At 43.0% G+C, this 15,479-nt stretch overlaps 1 protein-coding gene across 3 annotated transcripts; it reads left to right on the top strand.

Moving 5' to 3' along the window:
- The first annotated feature begins 1,926 nt into the window (after positions 1-1,926).
- On the top strand, positions 1,927-11,286 carry rbm12 (RNA binding motif protein 12). 3 transcript variants are annotated; one of them, XM_041035018.1, is made up of 4 exons: positions 1,951-2,027; positions 2,485-2,611; positions 6,087-6,155; positions 7,333-11,286. In XM_041035018.1, the coding sequence occupies exon 4, from the start codon at positions 7,361-7,363 to the stop codon at positions 10,061-10,063; it is 2,703 nt and encodes a 900-aa protein (XP_040890952.1). In that variant the 5' UTR covers positions 1,951-2,027; positions 2,485-2,611; positions 6,087-6,155; positions 7,333-7,360; the 3' UTR covers positions 10,064-11,286. The 3 variants fall into 3 exon arrangements, with proteins under 3 accessions (XP_040890951.1, XP_040890950.1, XP_040890952.1); XM_041035017.1 differs by lacking the exon at positions 2,485-2,611 and having other exon boundaries at positions 1,927-2,027; XM_041035016.1 differs by lacking the exons at positions 2,485-2,611; positions 6,087-6,155 and having other exon boundaries at positions 1,927-2,027.
- The last annotated feature ends 4,193 nt before the right edge of the window (positions 11,287-15,479 follow it).

Raw genomic sequence — 15,479 nt, 5'->3', positions numbered from 1 at the left:
GTGATATACCCTGGTTAAAAGTGAGCCAGCTTCACGATACCAGAAAACCTGAGTTAAACCCAAAGATATCTGGCGAAACTGCTTGTCTCGCTTTGTGATACAGTCTCTTGTTAAGGTGGACGAACCCCCTTGACAAGAAACAAAGTAGGAACAAAGGGCAGTTTTCCTTCAGTGAAGCAACACAAGGCAGCAGACTTAAATTCACTGAGTTGTCTCAAGATTTGATGATTCACTAATAAGTCAGAATTTTCCACTTGATAATTCATGGATAAATATCTCCTGCTCTGTTCACAGGTGATACACTGTCCTCTCTGTCTTTGTCTTCACATGAGGTTTTAGTCTTGTAGTTTCTGTTTCTCCTCCCACACCAGCGCTCAACCTTCAGTAAACAGCAGCATCATGTCAGTGTGTCCACAGCAGCCCTCAGTGAACATCCAATCAAACAGTGTTAGCAGTCGCACTTCGGCTATTCTGCTTACTAGTCTGGAACGCTCTACAAGACTGAAACTGTAATTTGACCACAACATCTTATTTTTAATGTGGTGGAGAGTAGAATGTAACACATCTCTCACACACATGTGTCTGAGGGGAATCTCAAGGTGATCCTGAGAGTCTGAACACAAAACACTGAAGAAGTCATTTAATAAATGTCTGGTAGCATCTAAGTCTTGTACTGTGTTCCTGGATGTAGTCAGCTGAGTCTCTAACTCATATTTATAGACTCTATCATTTACTGTCTTTTACTGTTGCTCTTATCATACATATATATATATATATATATTATTCAATAAACTGCTGCTTCATGGTTATGCAATAAAATTTTGCTATATCTTTTGTTTTTATTTAATGTTTGTTTTTATATGGATACGTACATTTAATGAACCAATGCTATGTACCACAACATTCACAGTATAGCCTGAGGTAGTTTTCAGTGTCGTTCCATTGCTGGGCTTTTATACAAATATGCACAACTGAACATACAGAATAATATTTAAAAAACTTAACACAATAAAAACACCATAATGAAACAATCATCACTCCCAGAGAGTTGCTCCCTTCATGCTGTCGGTAGTCCCGCAGTGATCACAACAATCTTCATCTGTTAAGTAACTACATTTATCAGGTACACTACATAGCCAAATGTATATGGACACCTGAACCATGGGCATTCATTTGCTGCTGTAACAGGCTCCACTCATCTGGGGAAACTTTCCAACAGACTTGGGAACCTGGCTGCGGGGATTTGTTCCCATTTAGTCAGAAGACCATTAGTGAGGTCCAACACTGATGTTGGGTGAGAAGGCTTGGCTCATAATCAAGGCTGGAATAGCCCTTGGGTAAAAATTTGTTGTGGGCTCTCACTGACCCAGCTGCCACCCTCTGCTGCCAGCAAGTTGTGCAACCAGGCTTCCTTTGGTGAAACAATACTTAGTATGGATTAGTTTATGGTAATATGATTAAACACAGCTCTATTTAGGTGAGGACGTGAGGACAATATGTTTTGAAATAGCCTAAAAAAGGTCTTGAACTAGAGTTTAACACGGGGCACCTCCACTAATCAATGCCAAATTCTCACCGAATAATGCCCCTGAATGAATAATCCTGTTTTTTATTTAAGCTTTATATAAATGGGGAGTTACTTTAGATAATTACCAATAATTACCGAATTGGCGACGTGAATTAAGTGTCTTATAAGAATACACAATTAATTACTTAACTGCATCCAGGCTTCATCACATGTCCTGTTTGCCCCTATGGTGATATAGCATTGAGATCAGAGCTCTGTGCACTGCACTGGGTGTCCACATACTTTTGGACACGTAGCATAAGGTCCGTTCAGCCGGTAGGGGGCGTTACCGCTCTGACGTCGGGGAGACGCAGGCCGCATCCTCTCGCGTCAGCTCGTGTATTCTCGCGGTGTTTGCGCCGACATTTCGTGCAGTAGCAGCCTGCGGCGAGACGCGCACAGACGAAAAGAGCCCTCGTTCATGAGCTAAACCACAGTGTGTTTGTTGACAAATTTCTCGGTAAGAATCCAGCAGCAGCGGTCCGCTCAGTGACGCACTCACACCGGGAGCCGAGCACGAGCAGAGCCGTTAAAAACGCGCATCCTGCCCGCTGCTCCGCACCGCCACACACAAAGCGAGGTTCATAACCAGCTAGGTGGCTAACTGAGCGTTAGCCTGCTCAGGCAGCTAAGCTATGCTAAACTAGCTTCATTCAGCTAGCGAGCAATGATTGCTAGGGCCTCTCTGTCGATGTTGCATGTCTGATAGTTGTTTAAAAACAACGACTGCTTGGTTAAAACTTTCAGGCAGGTTTGTTCAAAATGGTGCCTTGTCCGAAGTTGCACGCTACCGTTAGCTAGCTAACCGACACATTGTTTTCATGTGTTTTTCACTGCGGGTCAGCTCGTTTTCCTGTTGTCTCTTAACTGTGTGTAGTGATGATGAGGCAGGAGGTGTGTGTTTGATTTCTGAACAGTTTTGTCTGCAGCTCAGTTCTCAATTTCGGCTCCACCGCGGCCACTGCCCACCTGGAGACCACAGGCCACGCCCACGGGTCGTGACGCCACACTCCCCACAACGACATCAGCAGTTGATAGGAGCAGGTAGACTGTTGTTAAAGATGAGCGACGGTTGTCTTGGAGATCGTCTAAGTATGTGTCAGCCGGAGGTTACGCACGGTGATAGTTTGCTGACTTTTAGCCCTTTTCAGACAAACTGCAAAGTCAGTGTCTTTTAGCAAGAGTATAGTTACTCCAAAGATGGACTGGGGCATGGCAGCAGTTTCCTCAAGCTTCCGGCCTGACTTTAAATCATCACCAAGAGCAGGCAGACGCTCCTGCTGATGTTTTTAAAGCATCATCAAAAGCTTACAAAAAATGCCACCATCTTCTTTGGAGTGACTTCTGTGTGTTGAATATTGGCTGATCTCCTCGTTTCTGGAACAAGCTCTGTAACGGTGGCTGTTTACAGTCCTTAAAAGGTTTTTGCTTTGTAAATAATTAATGGGAATGGTAATAATTTAATGGGTCTCTTAAACAGAAACCGAACCAGTATCGGATAGAGCTGCAGTGATCTCAAGATGGAGGGGATGGATAAAAAGTGATGGTGATTTTTTTCTAAATGTATTTTGCAGGTGTGTCTCCATTAGAGCCCAGGCATTGGATGGATATTTGCTCACTGAATATAACCGCATATACAGATCTTCGCAAAAGTTTTAGGCCCTAGCAATAAAGAGAGGGGGCTTTCAGAAACATTGCCATGCTTTGCCATTTATTATTTATCAATAAACTTCATACAAAGTGAAGTAGACGGAAATAAACAAAATCAAATCAGTATTTGGTGTGACCACTCTTTGCTTTTTTTGTCAGAAGTATCTTCTGTCTCTAATCTCAGACTGATTCCATGATATTGAGATCAGGGCTCTGTGGGGGTCAGACCATCTGTTGCAGGACTCCTTGTTTTCCTTGTTGCTGAAGATAGTTGTTGTGCCGCAGAATGAATGTGGGACCTGAACACTTAAGTGCCTAAAACTTTTGCCCACTACTGTATATGAGTTGATAAAGACAAAAGATTGAAGCATGTAAATGCCCAATAGATGTTTTGAAAGTGTCACCATTTCTCACCATTCTATAGTTTGTGCCCTGGAGAGTAGTGACAGATTTAGTTTGCAACTTTAAAATGTCTTGACCAATACATTTCCTGGTCAGAACAAAATTTTATGGACCGGTATACAAGTGTTTATCTATGTTAGTCCTGTTTCTCACAATCTCTTAATCTTGAGGTGGAAAATAATTACAGATTGATCAAACATGAGTGAGAGAGACAGTCTCCTCAAAAAACTTAATATTAACTCATTCACAGTGTTTTTCGGTGTGTTTCTATTCTGATTTTATTTGTTGTCCAACCTCCTCAGAGTTTATTTAAGCACAAAACTGACATATGAAATTGTCTGTACGTGTATGTAAAAACGTGCATGTCTGAGAGGGGCTATAGTTGAGTCAGTGAATGATTCCTCATATGGTGTATTCAATACCTTTAGTAGAGTTTTGTGAAAGTCTGTTGTGTCTGCTTTTGTTCTGTCTGGATTACAGTGCAGAAAGGGCACATCAGCTGATCTCTGTACAAGCACAACCAGAGGTTTATCAGTCACTTCTGAACGTCTAGCAAATGACTTTGTGCTCCAAATCAAGTCACTCCAGATTCTATATCATTATCCCGTCTGTTGAGCTTTGAGCTTGAGGTTGGCTCATCCTTGTTTTAAAAGTAAGTTCTGTCTTTGTGTTGTTTAGTTTGTGGATGGTTTTACACTCTTCTTGTTCAGTTGTACTGTTTGTGTGTTTTGAAGATGATGACAACATGTGTTCCAGCTTTAAACCGAGAAATCAATGTGGTCTTTTGCTCTTTATTTCTGGATTTGCTGCATTAGATTTCCTTCTGGTTTTCTGGCTTTTTGATGGAGGTTCCTTTCAGTCTCCTATCAGCTCCATTGTTATTCTTTGTTTATGGAAGTGCAAACTACAGCTTCTATCAAGCCTTTTTACCTCTCTTTGGATACTCTTTGGTTGTCTCTCTGTTATTATTAGCTGTTGCCGTTTCCTCTCTTGCTGTGTTCCATCCTCTTGCTGCTGTTGATGCTTCCCACAGACTTTAGCAGGCTGACACTTAGAGAGTAGTGGATGTACAGATTGCAAATCTATTTAAAAAAAAAAACATGTCTTGGAGAAACATTGGGTGAACTGCTACTCAAATGTCAGTTTTGGTGTGATTTGTCTATGCTGAAGCTGAGCACTGCATTCATTGACAGTGATGTCAGGCATAGTGTTGAAAGGTGTGGTGAACTGCAGGTAGCAGTGTGACATACAGACGAGAATTTTAAAAGTTTTTATTTTCTAATGTTTTTCACTTAACCAATACTTAGAGCGGCTGAAATGTCAGTTTAGTGAGATGTTCATCCAGAACCATGATATAATGTCATCCAGGCTCACGGTTAGTTATAGCACGGAAACCCAAGGATATTGTCTGAGGACCAATAGATGGTTATGAAACAGAAGATTTCTCAGTTGGGTGTGTTTATATCAGTGTTAGTTGACCTGTTTCTCTGCACCTCTCTTCTGTTTGCTTTCTCTTCTTATCAGCTGCTGTTTTTGGTGCTGTGCTGGCAATCAGTTTCTGATGTTGCTTTGGTTTACATAATGCTAATGTTGCTGTCGTTGATGTAATGCTAATGTTGCTCTCGGTGACATGATGCTAATGTTGCTCTGGTTTACATGTACCTGACATTGCTTTTGTTAAAATGTTGGATGGTGTTGCTCCTCTTTCTCTTGTTGACAAGTTACTGCTGTTGCTACTGTTGACATGATGCTGATGTTTGTTGACAATGTATTGCAGACTTGCTGGTTGACATGTTGCTTGTGTGGTGGTGTTCCACAACCAGTTGCTGAAATGCTGCTGTCTGATTTGGTGTTGCTTGAGGATTCAAGCGGCAGCAGGATCAGTCCTGCTCACCTGTGTGTTGTTGCTGGATAGTTGCTGGGTGTTTGCAGGGTATTGCTGTGTTGTTGTTGGCTGGTTTTGGAGAACAGTGGAACCTCTGTAGCTCTACACATCCTATCTTCAGTTTGCTCCTTTGTTTGTTCTGAGTAAATTATGAGTGTAGTTTGATATTTGACATACACTGCCAGTTTCAGTCATGATAGGCTTTGGTTTTTGACAGGCGTGTGTCTCTGATGTCAGATAGGAAAGCTGCGGCAGTCTGACTGTTTCTTTTCCTGCTGCTGGTTTTGAAAGTCTCTTGTGGTTGTCGACATTCTTGAGTTTTGCAGTTTGTTTTATGTTGTTTTAAAAGCCGATCCATTAGTAGTAGGACTGAAACCATCACACAATGTTTTCTTAAACACTTTCTTGAGTCTTAATGAGAACTAGTTATTCACACTGATTAAGCACCTGCCAACTGCTGAAAACACCAACGCGTTGGTCACTGGAAGTTAGAGTAAAATTTGCGTCACTCTCTTTTGTAAAAGGTTAAATTCCATCAAGATGTCTTGAACACGAATGTTTGTTTTCTGACTTTTCCACCAGGTTTCAGTGTCCTACAGAAATCATCTGTCTGGTATACAGTGAAACTATTCACACAGCTTAGTTGCACTGGTGAGTTGCAAAGTGCATGAGATTCATGAAGGTTTACTGTTGCACGAAATATTTCAGACTCTGCCATAAATACAAGCAATATCTTTATACTGCATGATAGAAACTGTAAAAGTTATTTTAAAAACAAAATTGCTCACAACTTATCAGTTACATACATGGAGCAACTCTGTTGAGATTTAAGGCCTCAGTAATCTTCAAACAAATTGTATTGTGTGATGTCTAAATCTAACATTTCCTCGTCAGTTGGGATTGGGGTTTCAGATGATATTAGATGAACCAGCAAGCACTTAGTTTGAAGCATACTGGAGACTTTAATTTCCAACAAAAAAGTTGCATGAAAAGATGTCTTGTGTAAGCTTGGCATTAGGCTGAGCAGTTTTATTGAAATATACAAAGTAAACCAACAAGGTATGTCAAAGGTCTGCTGAAACCTAAAAGGAGGTAATATAGCAGCTATGTCATTTGTCAGTTTACAAACCAATCAGAATCCACTGGGAGGACTGATAAAATGTGACATGGCCTTGGTGTATGTTTTCTTCAGAAAATAGAAAACGGTGTAGTTAGCTCGCTGGAAAAAAGTTTTGTAGACGACAATTATATTAATGATATTGCAGATAAGTGTTTCAGTCTGTGTTTCTGTCTTTGTGCAAAATATAACAGCAGAGACAGTTGAGAAGAGAATTTATCGGTGTACCAGTGTAGCACCTGCACCTTATTTCAGTTAGTCTGGAGATCTAGGGTGTTTTGTTTCACTGGGTACTTTTCTTTGAGGTTTTTCTTTTGTATTTTTGTTTGTATCCTTTCAAAGATTTTAGTTTATTATAAGAGTATTTGCTGAACAACCTCCTATTTTTTAAAATAAGAGCAAGAACAAGTTTTTCAAACTTGTGAAAAGCTGCTGAAGACAGTTTCAGTTTCGGTGTTTGCACATTTTGCAATAATTTCCCCAAAAACCTTCCAAACACCTGGTTTCCAGATGTCAGGATCCAAAAATTGGTGCACAAAGTCTAAAAATTGCTCTCTGGTTATTCTGGAGAAACTGAAAAAAACCCAGGGTGGCTAAGCTCTTATTGGGCTGGACTCTGAGTTGTATCTGAGTTTCCTGAGAAAACATCTGGAAACTACTGGTCTCCCTCTTTCTGCTCTTCATCTGACAGTAGTGTTGCTTTCTCCCCAGGTTGTAGGGCTGTTGTTTAGCAGTCAGTATGGCGGTAGTCATCAGGCTGCAGGGTCTGCCCATAGTGGCTGGCACCATGGACATCAGACACTTCTTCTCTGGCCTCACCATCCCTGACGGGGGAGTGCACATCGTGGGGGGTGAGCATGGCGAGGCCTTCATCGTCTTCGCCACTGACGAGGATGCTCGGCTGGGGATGATGCGAACAGGCGGGTCTATTAAGGGCTCCAAAGTGTCACTGTTGCTTAGCAGTAAGACAGAAATGCAAAACATGATTGAACTCAGCCGTCGCAGGTTTGAGGCTGGCACCGGTTCTGTTGAGGCGGCTGCACCTACGGCAGGAAATGCTAATCGACAAGCGGGCGCCGCCCCCATACCGACTGTGCAGCAAGGGGCAGGGGGGAGAAGTGGCAGCCATGGAAATCAGGGTTTCAGTAACACCTCAGCCTCAGTGACAGCAGCAAGCTCAACTCAGGAGCCACCGAGCAACAAGACAGCAGCCAGCTTGGCCAGTGTGGTACCCTGTTTCCCCAACAGCTACAGCTCCGCACCCACAATCACCACAGCTCTGGCATCGCTCAATGCAGGCCCTCCACCCATCCCTCCACTTCCCAACATGCCTTCCATGCCCCCCATGCCCACACTGCCCACCATTCCAGTCCCCCCTCCAGTGTCCTCCCTTCCCCCTGTCCCTACTGTCTCACCTTTGTCCCAGGGACCTCCTGTGCCTCCTATGTCCCACCTCCCCCACATGTCCTCCCTGCCTCCCTTCAATCCCTCTCTACCTCCCCCAGCAGGACTGGGCTCCGGCCTCCCCCTTGGAACCCCCAACCCCATGCTGTTTAATCCTCTCTCCCCCCTGGCCTCTCTTGGCCTGCAGGCCCATATGAAGGCTGCTGCGGCTGCAGCCACCGGAGTGGGTGCCAATCCTGATGAATTGTTTGTCCTCCTGCAGAACCTCCCATTCTCTTGCACAGAGGTGGAGGTCAGGGAATTTTTTCGGGGTCTGGGAGTGGATGGGGTTCGCCTGCTGAGGGATGGGCAGGGTCGGCCAACTGGCAGGGCTATGGTCAAGTTCTTCTCGCCCCAGGATAGCTTTGAAGCTGTGAAGCGAGGAGGCGGTATGATGGGCCAAAGGTTCATTGAGATCACACCATCCTCTGAGCGGCAGTGGACCAGCCTCAGTGACAGCGCCACAAGCCATAACCCTCACAATAGCAACAAATCAAATAACAGCAACGAATCACAGGACCAGCAGCACCGCCGTGGCAATGCTGGATCAGGAGTCAGGGATCAGCGAGGAAGGTCACGATCTCCCCACCGGCAGGAGTTCTGTGTCTACCTAAAGGGACTTCCCTACGAGGCCGACAAGAAACAGATTAAGGAGTTCTTTAAGAATTTGGCAATCGTGGAGGACAGCATCTACATTGCCTATGGGCCCAACGGGCGAGCCACAGGAGAGGGCTTCCTTGAGTTCAAAACAGAACAGGACTATAAAACTGCTCTGGGTGCTCACATGCAATACATGGGCACCCGCTTCATCCAGGTCCACCCAATCAGTCGGAAAGGAATGCTAGAAAAGATTGATGCCATCCGCAAACGTGAAGCAGCACAAGGTGATGGCAAGAACCAGGATGGCTTGAAAGCTGCCAGGAACTGTGCCCACATCACCAACATCCCTTACAACGTCTCCAAGAAGGATGTCCGTGCCTTCCTGGAGGGTGTGGGGCTTTATGAGGACACTCTGAAGGTTCTGACAGATAGTCACGGCAATGGTTTAGGCCAAGCTATCTTCCAGCTGCGGACTGAAGAAGATGCCCGCAAAGCAGAAAGACTGCACCGTCAAAAACTCAATGGTCGTGATGCCTTTGTCCACCTGGTGACCTTTGACCAGATGAAGGAAATTGAGAGGAATCCTCCTCCCCAGAACAAGAGGGGTCAACGAAACCAGAACCAGCAGAACCAGAATCAGCACCAGCAAACCCAGCCCAATCCCCAGCAGCCCCAAATCAATCCATTTGGTGGGATTAGTGGAGAGGAATTTAATTTTCTGAGAAACACTATGGGGAACCTAAACAGTGCCCCCTTTGTGACTCCATTCTCAGCCCCAGGGAATGGGCTGGCAGGCCCTCCTCCTCTGCCTCCTCTGGCAGCAGGGCTGGGGGATGTTAATCTGGGTGTAGCTCCACCACTAGTTGCCGGTCTTCCTGGAGCTCCAATCCTGGAACCACCAGGGTTTCGGCCTGGAGCTGGGGGAGGAGCTCCGTTCGGTCAGGATGGGCTGAGAGGCTTAGTACCCTTTGACAATGCCAACAGAAAAGGAGGTGGAGGAGGACAACAGAACCGAGGTGGAGGGGCTAACAACAACCAAGGACGTCCAGGGGGTGGGGCTGCTGGTGGACAGCAGGTATTCACTCCAGGAGCTGACGGTCTCCGTAGCCAGCCGACTCCTGGAGCATCTAACAATCCCAACAGTCAACGTGTTGCCGTTGGGCCGACAATTGTAAAACTCCAGAACATGCCGTTCACTGTAACCGTGGACGAGATCATGGACTTTTTCTACGGCTACCAGGTGCTGCCAGGCTCAGTCTGCCTGCAGTTCAGTGAAAAAGGTCTGCCAACTGGCGAGGCCATGGTGGCCTTCCAGAACCACGAGGAGGCCGCTGCCGCTGTCATGGACCTCAATGACCGACCTATTGGAGCCCGGAAGGTCAAGATAAGCCTGGGTTAAAGCCCTGCCCAAAACAGACTGACTGTACATAAAAGATGTTACACCTACGTGGATCAACAATCCAGGTGAAAACCAGCATAAACCATACCTGATTCTGGACTCAAAACTTAACTTTCATGTGTTTAGACCATGCCCTGTTCCCCAGCTGTCAGTCACTACTGGTGCTCATCCCTATGTGTAGATAATGGCAGGTAAGCCACGCCCCCTGCAGTCTGTCCAGTAGGAGGACTCTGATCCAGACTTTGTTCTTTCCTGCAGCTTCTCCACTGACTCTGGTAGCACAAACTGATGATGATGATGGTAGGATGGTCTCTTTTTGCCCTGTTTCCATGACAGTACAGCTTTTTGTCAAATCGTGTTGCTATGGTAACACGATGACTATAATGAGGCATTGTTGCTGTATGCGCTTAAATATGCTGTGCTGCTGTGGTTTAAAAATGACATGCTCTGTTGCTATGGTAAAATGAGGAAAAGCCACAGTATGTTGCCATGATGAAATGTTTATGCTCTGTTGCTATGGTAAAATCTTTACATGCTCTGTTGCTAAAATCTGTTGCTTTGGTAAAACATGCTTTAGATGAACAGCTTTTCTACCAGTGAAATGTTGCTGCTCTGTTGCAATGGTAAAGTCTTCACATTCTCTGTTGCTATGGTAAAATTGTGATATAAAGCTGTGTTGCTATGATCAAATGTTTATGCTCTTGGTATGGTGAAATGCTGACATGCCCTGTTGCTATGGTAAAAATTATACTGACATCAAGCTCTGTTGCCATTGTCAAAAGCTGGCACTCCGTTGCTATGGTAACAAGATGATACAGTTCTGTGCTGCAACAGTGCTCTGTGGATGGGGTGATGGACAGATTGCTGACTCGTGTTTTATTTTGTAAATAATGGCTTGGGGCTGCTGAATCCTTTTCTTCTGTCACTTTTCTCTGATGTTGCTGTGTTTCAACAATGCCACCACCAACCCCCCCCCCCCCCCCCCCCCCCTCCCAACCCTCTTTCAACAGCACATGCTCAGTAGGTGTTTGGACTGTAGAGCGTTGAGATGAAGTTTAGCATTTTTAGTTTGGTAGATTTTTGTTGTATGTATGTTTGATGATGTTTCCACCCTAAAGCTCATTTTTGTTTCTATTATCAGTGTGAACAAACTTGTATGATCGTATAACCATACATGATTTGGAGTCTCCTTTGCTTTGGCTAATAAAAGGACATTCCTGATGCACAACTGATCGCCTGCGATCAGCTCTTTCTGATTGTCTGCTTTTCACTGCCTGATGATGGAAACTTACCAGATTCATGGGTTCATTTGTAAGTTACTGAGTTACTTTTTTTTATTTTGTTAAACCTGAGTCGAAGATTGGGTTGGTTTTGTTTGGAATATTTTCAGTACAATATGAGGTACATAAATTTTAATTTTGTGCCTCAAGTAATCATTGCTTTTATATCTGAGACTCAGCCACAGATTTGATCTACTGAATTGAAACTACTATCTCTGCTACCTGCTAGGCCCAATGTTTTCAATGCTTTTATTTTTTTCTGACTGAAATAGTGGCTGGTTTCTGTTTCATAGGATCATGAATCTGGACTGAAGCTTTTATGCATCTCCACAATGACGACGACCAGCCCTACTGAGTGGTTTTTGTCTGTACTGTCTTCCCTGCATTAGTGACCACCTCCACATAGATGCATGTGACAGGCTAAGCTCTGACAGGTAAACATGATGTCAAATCTGTTACAGGGTTAATTTGGAATGATTTAGTGTTTTGTGTGATAAACAGCCAGAAAAACCAAACACACTGGAGCTCATCAGTATTCCAGGTGCTCCCAGTGGTTTATGCTACAGCTGAGAGCTGGGGTTGCTAATAAGTTCTTAAGATCCCTTGAGTCAGTGGTAGAAATTAGTTCCTGAACTACATTTGCTTTCCCTTGCAAAATTTTAACATGGCCACAGAAAGTGTCTATCGCTAGTGTGGAAGCTTGGGCTTCCTCAAGAAATATGGATCAGAGGCAAAAATGTGAATCTTAATAAATAGTGATCAAATAAATTGTCAAATTTTCTGTGTTCTTACATAGATAAATGGTGCTCATATTAAGGTTTGTAAGTAATTTTTTTTCTGAGGTAAAGTACAATGATCAGCTTTATGTAAACAGTTTAATGGTTGGAACAAAACATATTATCTAAGAGTAACAGGCTTTTGTCCCTCTTGTTCTATTGAATTGGGGTTCATAATGGAGGTCTTTCCTGTTTCACCTCAGAAAGAGACCAAAACTGACAGAAGAGAATGGAAGATGGGCTGTGCTGAGTGTAGCTGTTACCAACATCATTAACCATCATTAATCCCAGATAATAAGACATGAAGATAAAATAACATAAAATAACGTTTTTATTTTAACACCTTATTAGTTGCCTCAGCTGCTCTCGGCTTCTGTAATGTGCAGATTCTAAAATATTCTAATTAGTGCACACTTGCAGTCTGCTTTATATTAATTTTGAGGTACTGGACCTCACTAGCAGAAAGCATCTGTGGAAATAGTTTTGTCTGAAGAGGAACAATAAGCTGCTTTCAGGAAATGGTTAACCTCCAAACATATACTACATCACGATAGCAATGCTTGACTGGTGCACTGTGCAAGCAGTGTTGAAGTGTGTGTTTTTGTGCATAAGGCCCTAATAAACTGAAATGAAACACTGTCTAGGCTAATGACTTGGTAAAGATGACTGTGTCTGTGTTGTGGACGTTGTGTGTGGAGAAAAGGAAAAAATGCATTAGAATAAAAGAAAAATCCTGATGACAGACGTGCCCTCTGCAGTGGGTGCGAGTCTGAAAAGTGAGTGTGTGGGACAGAGGTAAAGCTATTGCTGAATGACTGATACTGAGCTGTCACCTGCTGAGGTCCCCCCTCCTACTGATCGATAGACAGAGAGCAGGACTTACAGGTGAGTGACAGACATAAAGATGTTCCAGTCCAGAGAAAAATGACAGCGCATCAACAGTGGCCTGTAAATGTTCAGTTGTAGCCTGTAGATTGTGATCATCAACAGTCTGAGATTCACCTTGAAGGGAAAATTTACAGAGATGATCAGTAGATGTCAGTAGATGATACCCTGTAGATAGTAGATAAGTAAGTTTTGCACCTTGGTTGTTGGATTGTGAATGGTAGTATTTAGAGGGTAGATGACAGTGTTTATGAGCTAGGTGGTGGACAGTAGATGTTAGCCTGTCGATGGTACACGTTTGTTTAAAGGGCCAGTTTTTTTTTTTTCTCAGCATTGTTCACTGGGAGCAATGCAAGATTGCAAGTGCAGTGGAGAAACCACCCTGTGCATTTCAAAGTTCTTTTTTTTTTTTTTTAACTTATTTCCAAGCAAATTTTAAAGTTCTAAATGTATTAAACAGTTATCTGAACTTTTTCTTCTCACCATAGCTTCAGTCCAGGTCCTGACCTGTGCAGTAGCTTAGTCTAGACATGTTCTTTGTGCCTTTCTAACTAAACAATTTATGTTTTGCTGAATTAGATTATTTGATAATTAAAGTGATGTGGTATTGTTTAACTATCTTCATGTGGTAGCTAAAAGACCTGGTTTCAGCAACATAGGTTTTCCACACAGTCAGACTTTGTGCAGAACAAAGCACAGGATGAGTTTGTTCTCATCACAGGTTATTGATTGTTACATTAGAAATTCATAGCACTTCCTTTGATATTTAAATGGTCTTTACATGTTTAGATTTTCAAATTCGAAAAATTCCTTTCTGTCAGACTTTTTAGTTTTACAGGTTGCTCTTCAGAATGGAGATATAGGATGAATATAGGATAAAATAATAACATGAAGAATTGAATAACACCAAGTTTCCCCTTAAGTAGCTTAAGGTTGTTAAGGTCATCTTACTCCACTTCGACAGTGTCATGCATACTATGTTGTGTATAAGTTTGTCCGAGTTCTTCATTGAATCTATATGATATTATTCAGACCCAAGACTGCATCAGTGTGGACACATCTCCCTAAAATTCAGTCTGACAGATTTGGTATCTTTACTAGAATTTAAAATTAAGCTCTGTGTTTTTGAAGAAAGTTTAGACAAACAGCATGGATTTGTAAAGATGGAGACAGAATTTAGGAGAATGAGAGCAGTTTTTTTCTGGAAGGTGAATCTTAAGAAGAGGAGCATGATATTAAAGATGACTAAGGCAGGAGCTTCTGTGAGTGTGTGTGTCTCTGTGAGGGTGTGTGTGATATACAAGGTTTAACGTTACATTATGCTCCTTTTTTCTTCTGTGTTTGGTTTTTCCTGTCCTGTTTCTCATTTGTGATGTGACGCTCTGCAGCTTTTTCTGACTCCACTGTGGTTCTGCTGCAAAGGATGAATAAAGTTCAACTTTATTGTTCTCTGTGAGGAATTCGTTCGTGCCAGTTTATTCTGTTTCTCTTTCTGCTCTAACTGTTCACAATTACACTTCCTCTGCATTTCTGTTTTCTCTTTGATGATTCATCAGTTCGTCAGACACAGTTATGCTGTGGCAACAGTACTTCCGGCTTGAGTGTCTGCTCTTCAGCATCACAGAGTTGTACTTTTTAACCAGCCTTGATGTGAGTGTGAAAAAGTGGATGTTTTCAGTTGTCCTCACAACCATATACCACCACCTGTTATCATCTTTAAGCCATCTCCTTTACAAGGGAGCAAGCACCATCTGCTGTGAAAGATCTGGATGGATGTGGACTTTGAATGAAAACTTTCTTCTCTACTTTTAAAGTGGTACTAAACCAGAACACTCATCAATAAACAGAAATTAAAAACAGTCTTATATTGTAAATAAATAAATAAGAAAATACAAAATCTTGTATGTGAGAGCTTTATAGAAACGGTTGGAAATCATTCAGCCGGTGCAGGGCACCTAAATTAAACACAGTGCAATCAATTTTGTATTGTTAATGCCCAAATGAAACATCCAAACAACGCTGCTGGTCTGCACTGTGGACTACTGTCTGTACTACATCAAGTTACTGCACCTTGTAAAGCTGTTGTGGATGAATAATTTGACTGGAGAGAGCAGTCTCAATTTCACAAGCTTACAATGAAAGACTGAAAGGACCATGGATTTGATAATGCCGTTTAAAAAGAATCAAGCAGTGTGATCCTCTCTCCTTTGGGCCTTTTATCTTCTTTCTTCTTAGTCTGATCTTTGGGTGAGCGGCTTAACCCTGCTGTTGGGAACACAGCTTCAACACTGCTTTTCAATTTGTTGTTGTACTTTTAATCTGAAGGGGTCTGTCGGAAGTTCTTTGTTGCTGCTAGCTTTGGAAGGCTACGAGAATCAGCCAGTAGCGCTGAACCCAGAGGGCGTGACTGACAGTCGTCTGGTCCAATCAGGACGCAGTGACACAACTACCGGTCCAATCAGAGCGCAGATTGTG

This window comes from Toxotes jaculatrix, chromosome 3 (assembly GCF_017976425.1).
Source record: "Toxotes jaculatrix isolate fToxJac2 chromosome 3, fToxJac2.pri, whole genome shotgun sequence".
Taxonomy (NCBI): domain Eukaryota; kingdom Metazoa; phylum Chordata; class Actinopteri; family Toxotidae; genus Toxotes; species Toxotes jaculatrix.
This window is presented reverse-complemented; position numbering and strand designations above follow the sequence as displayed.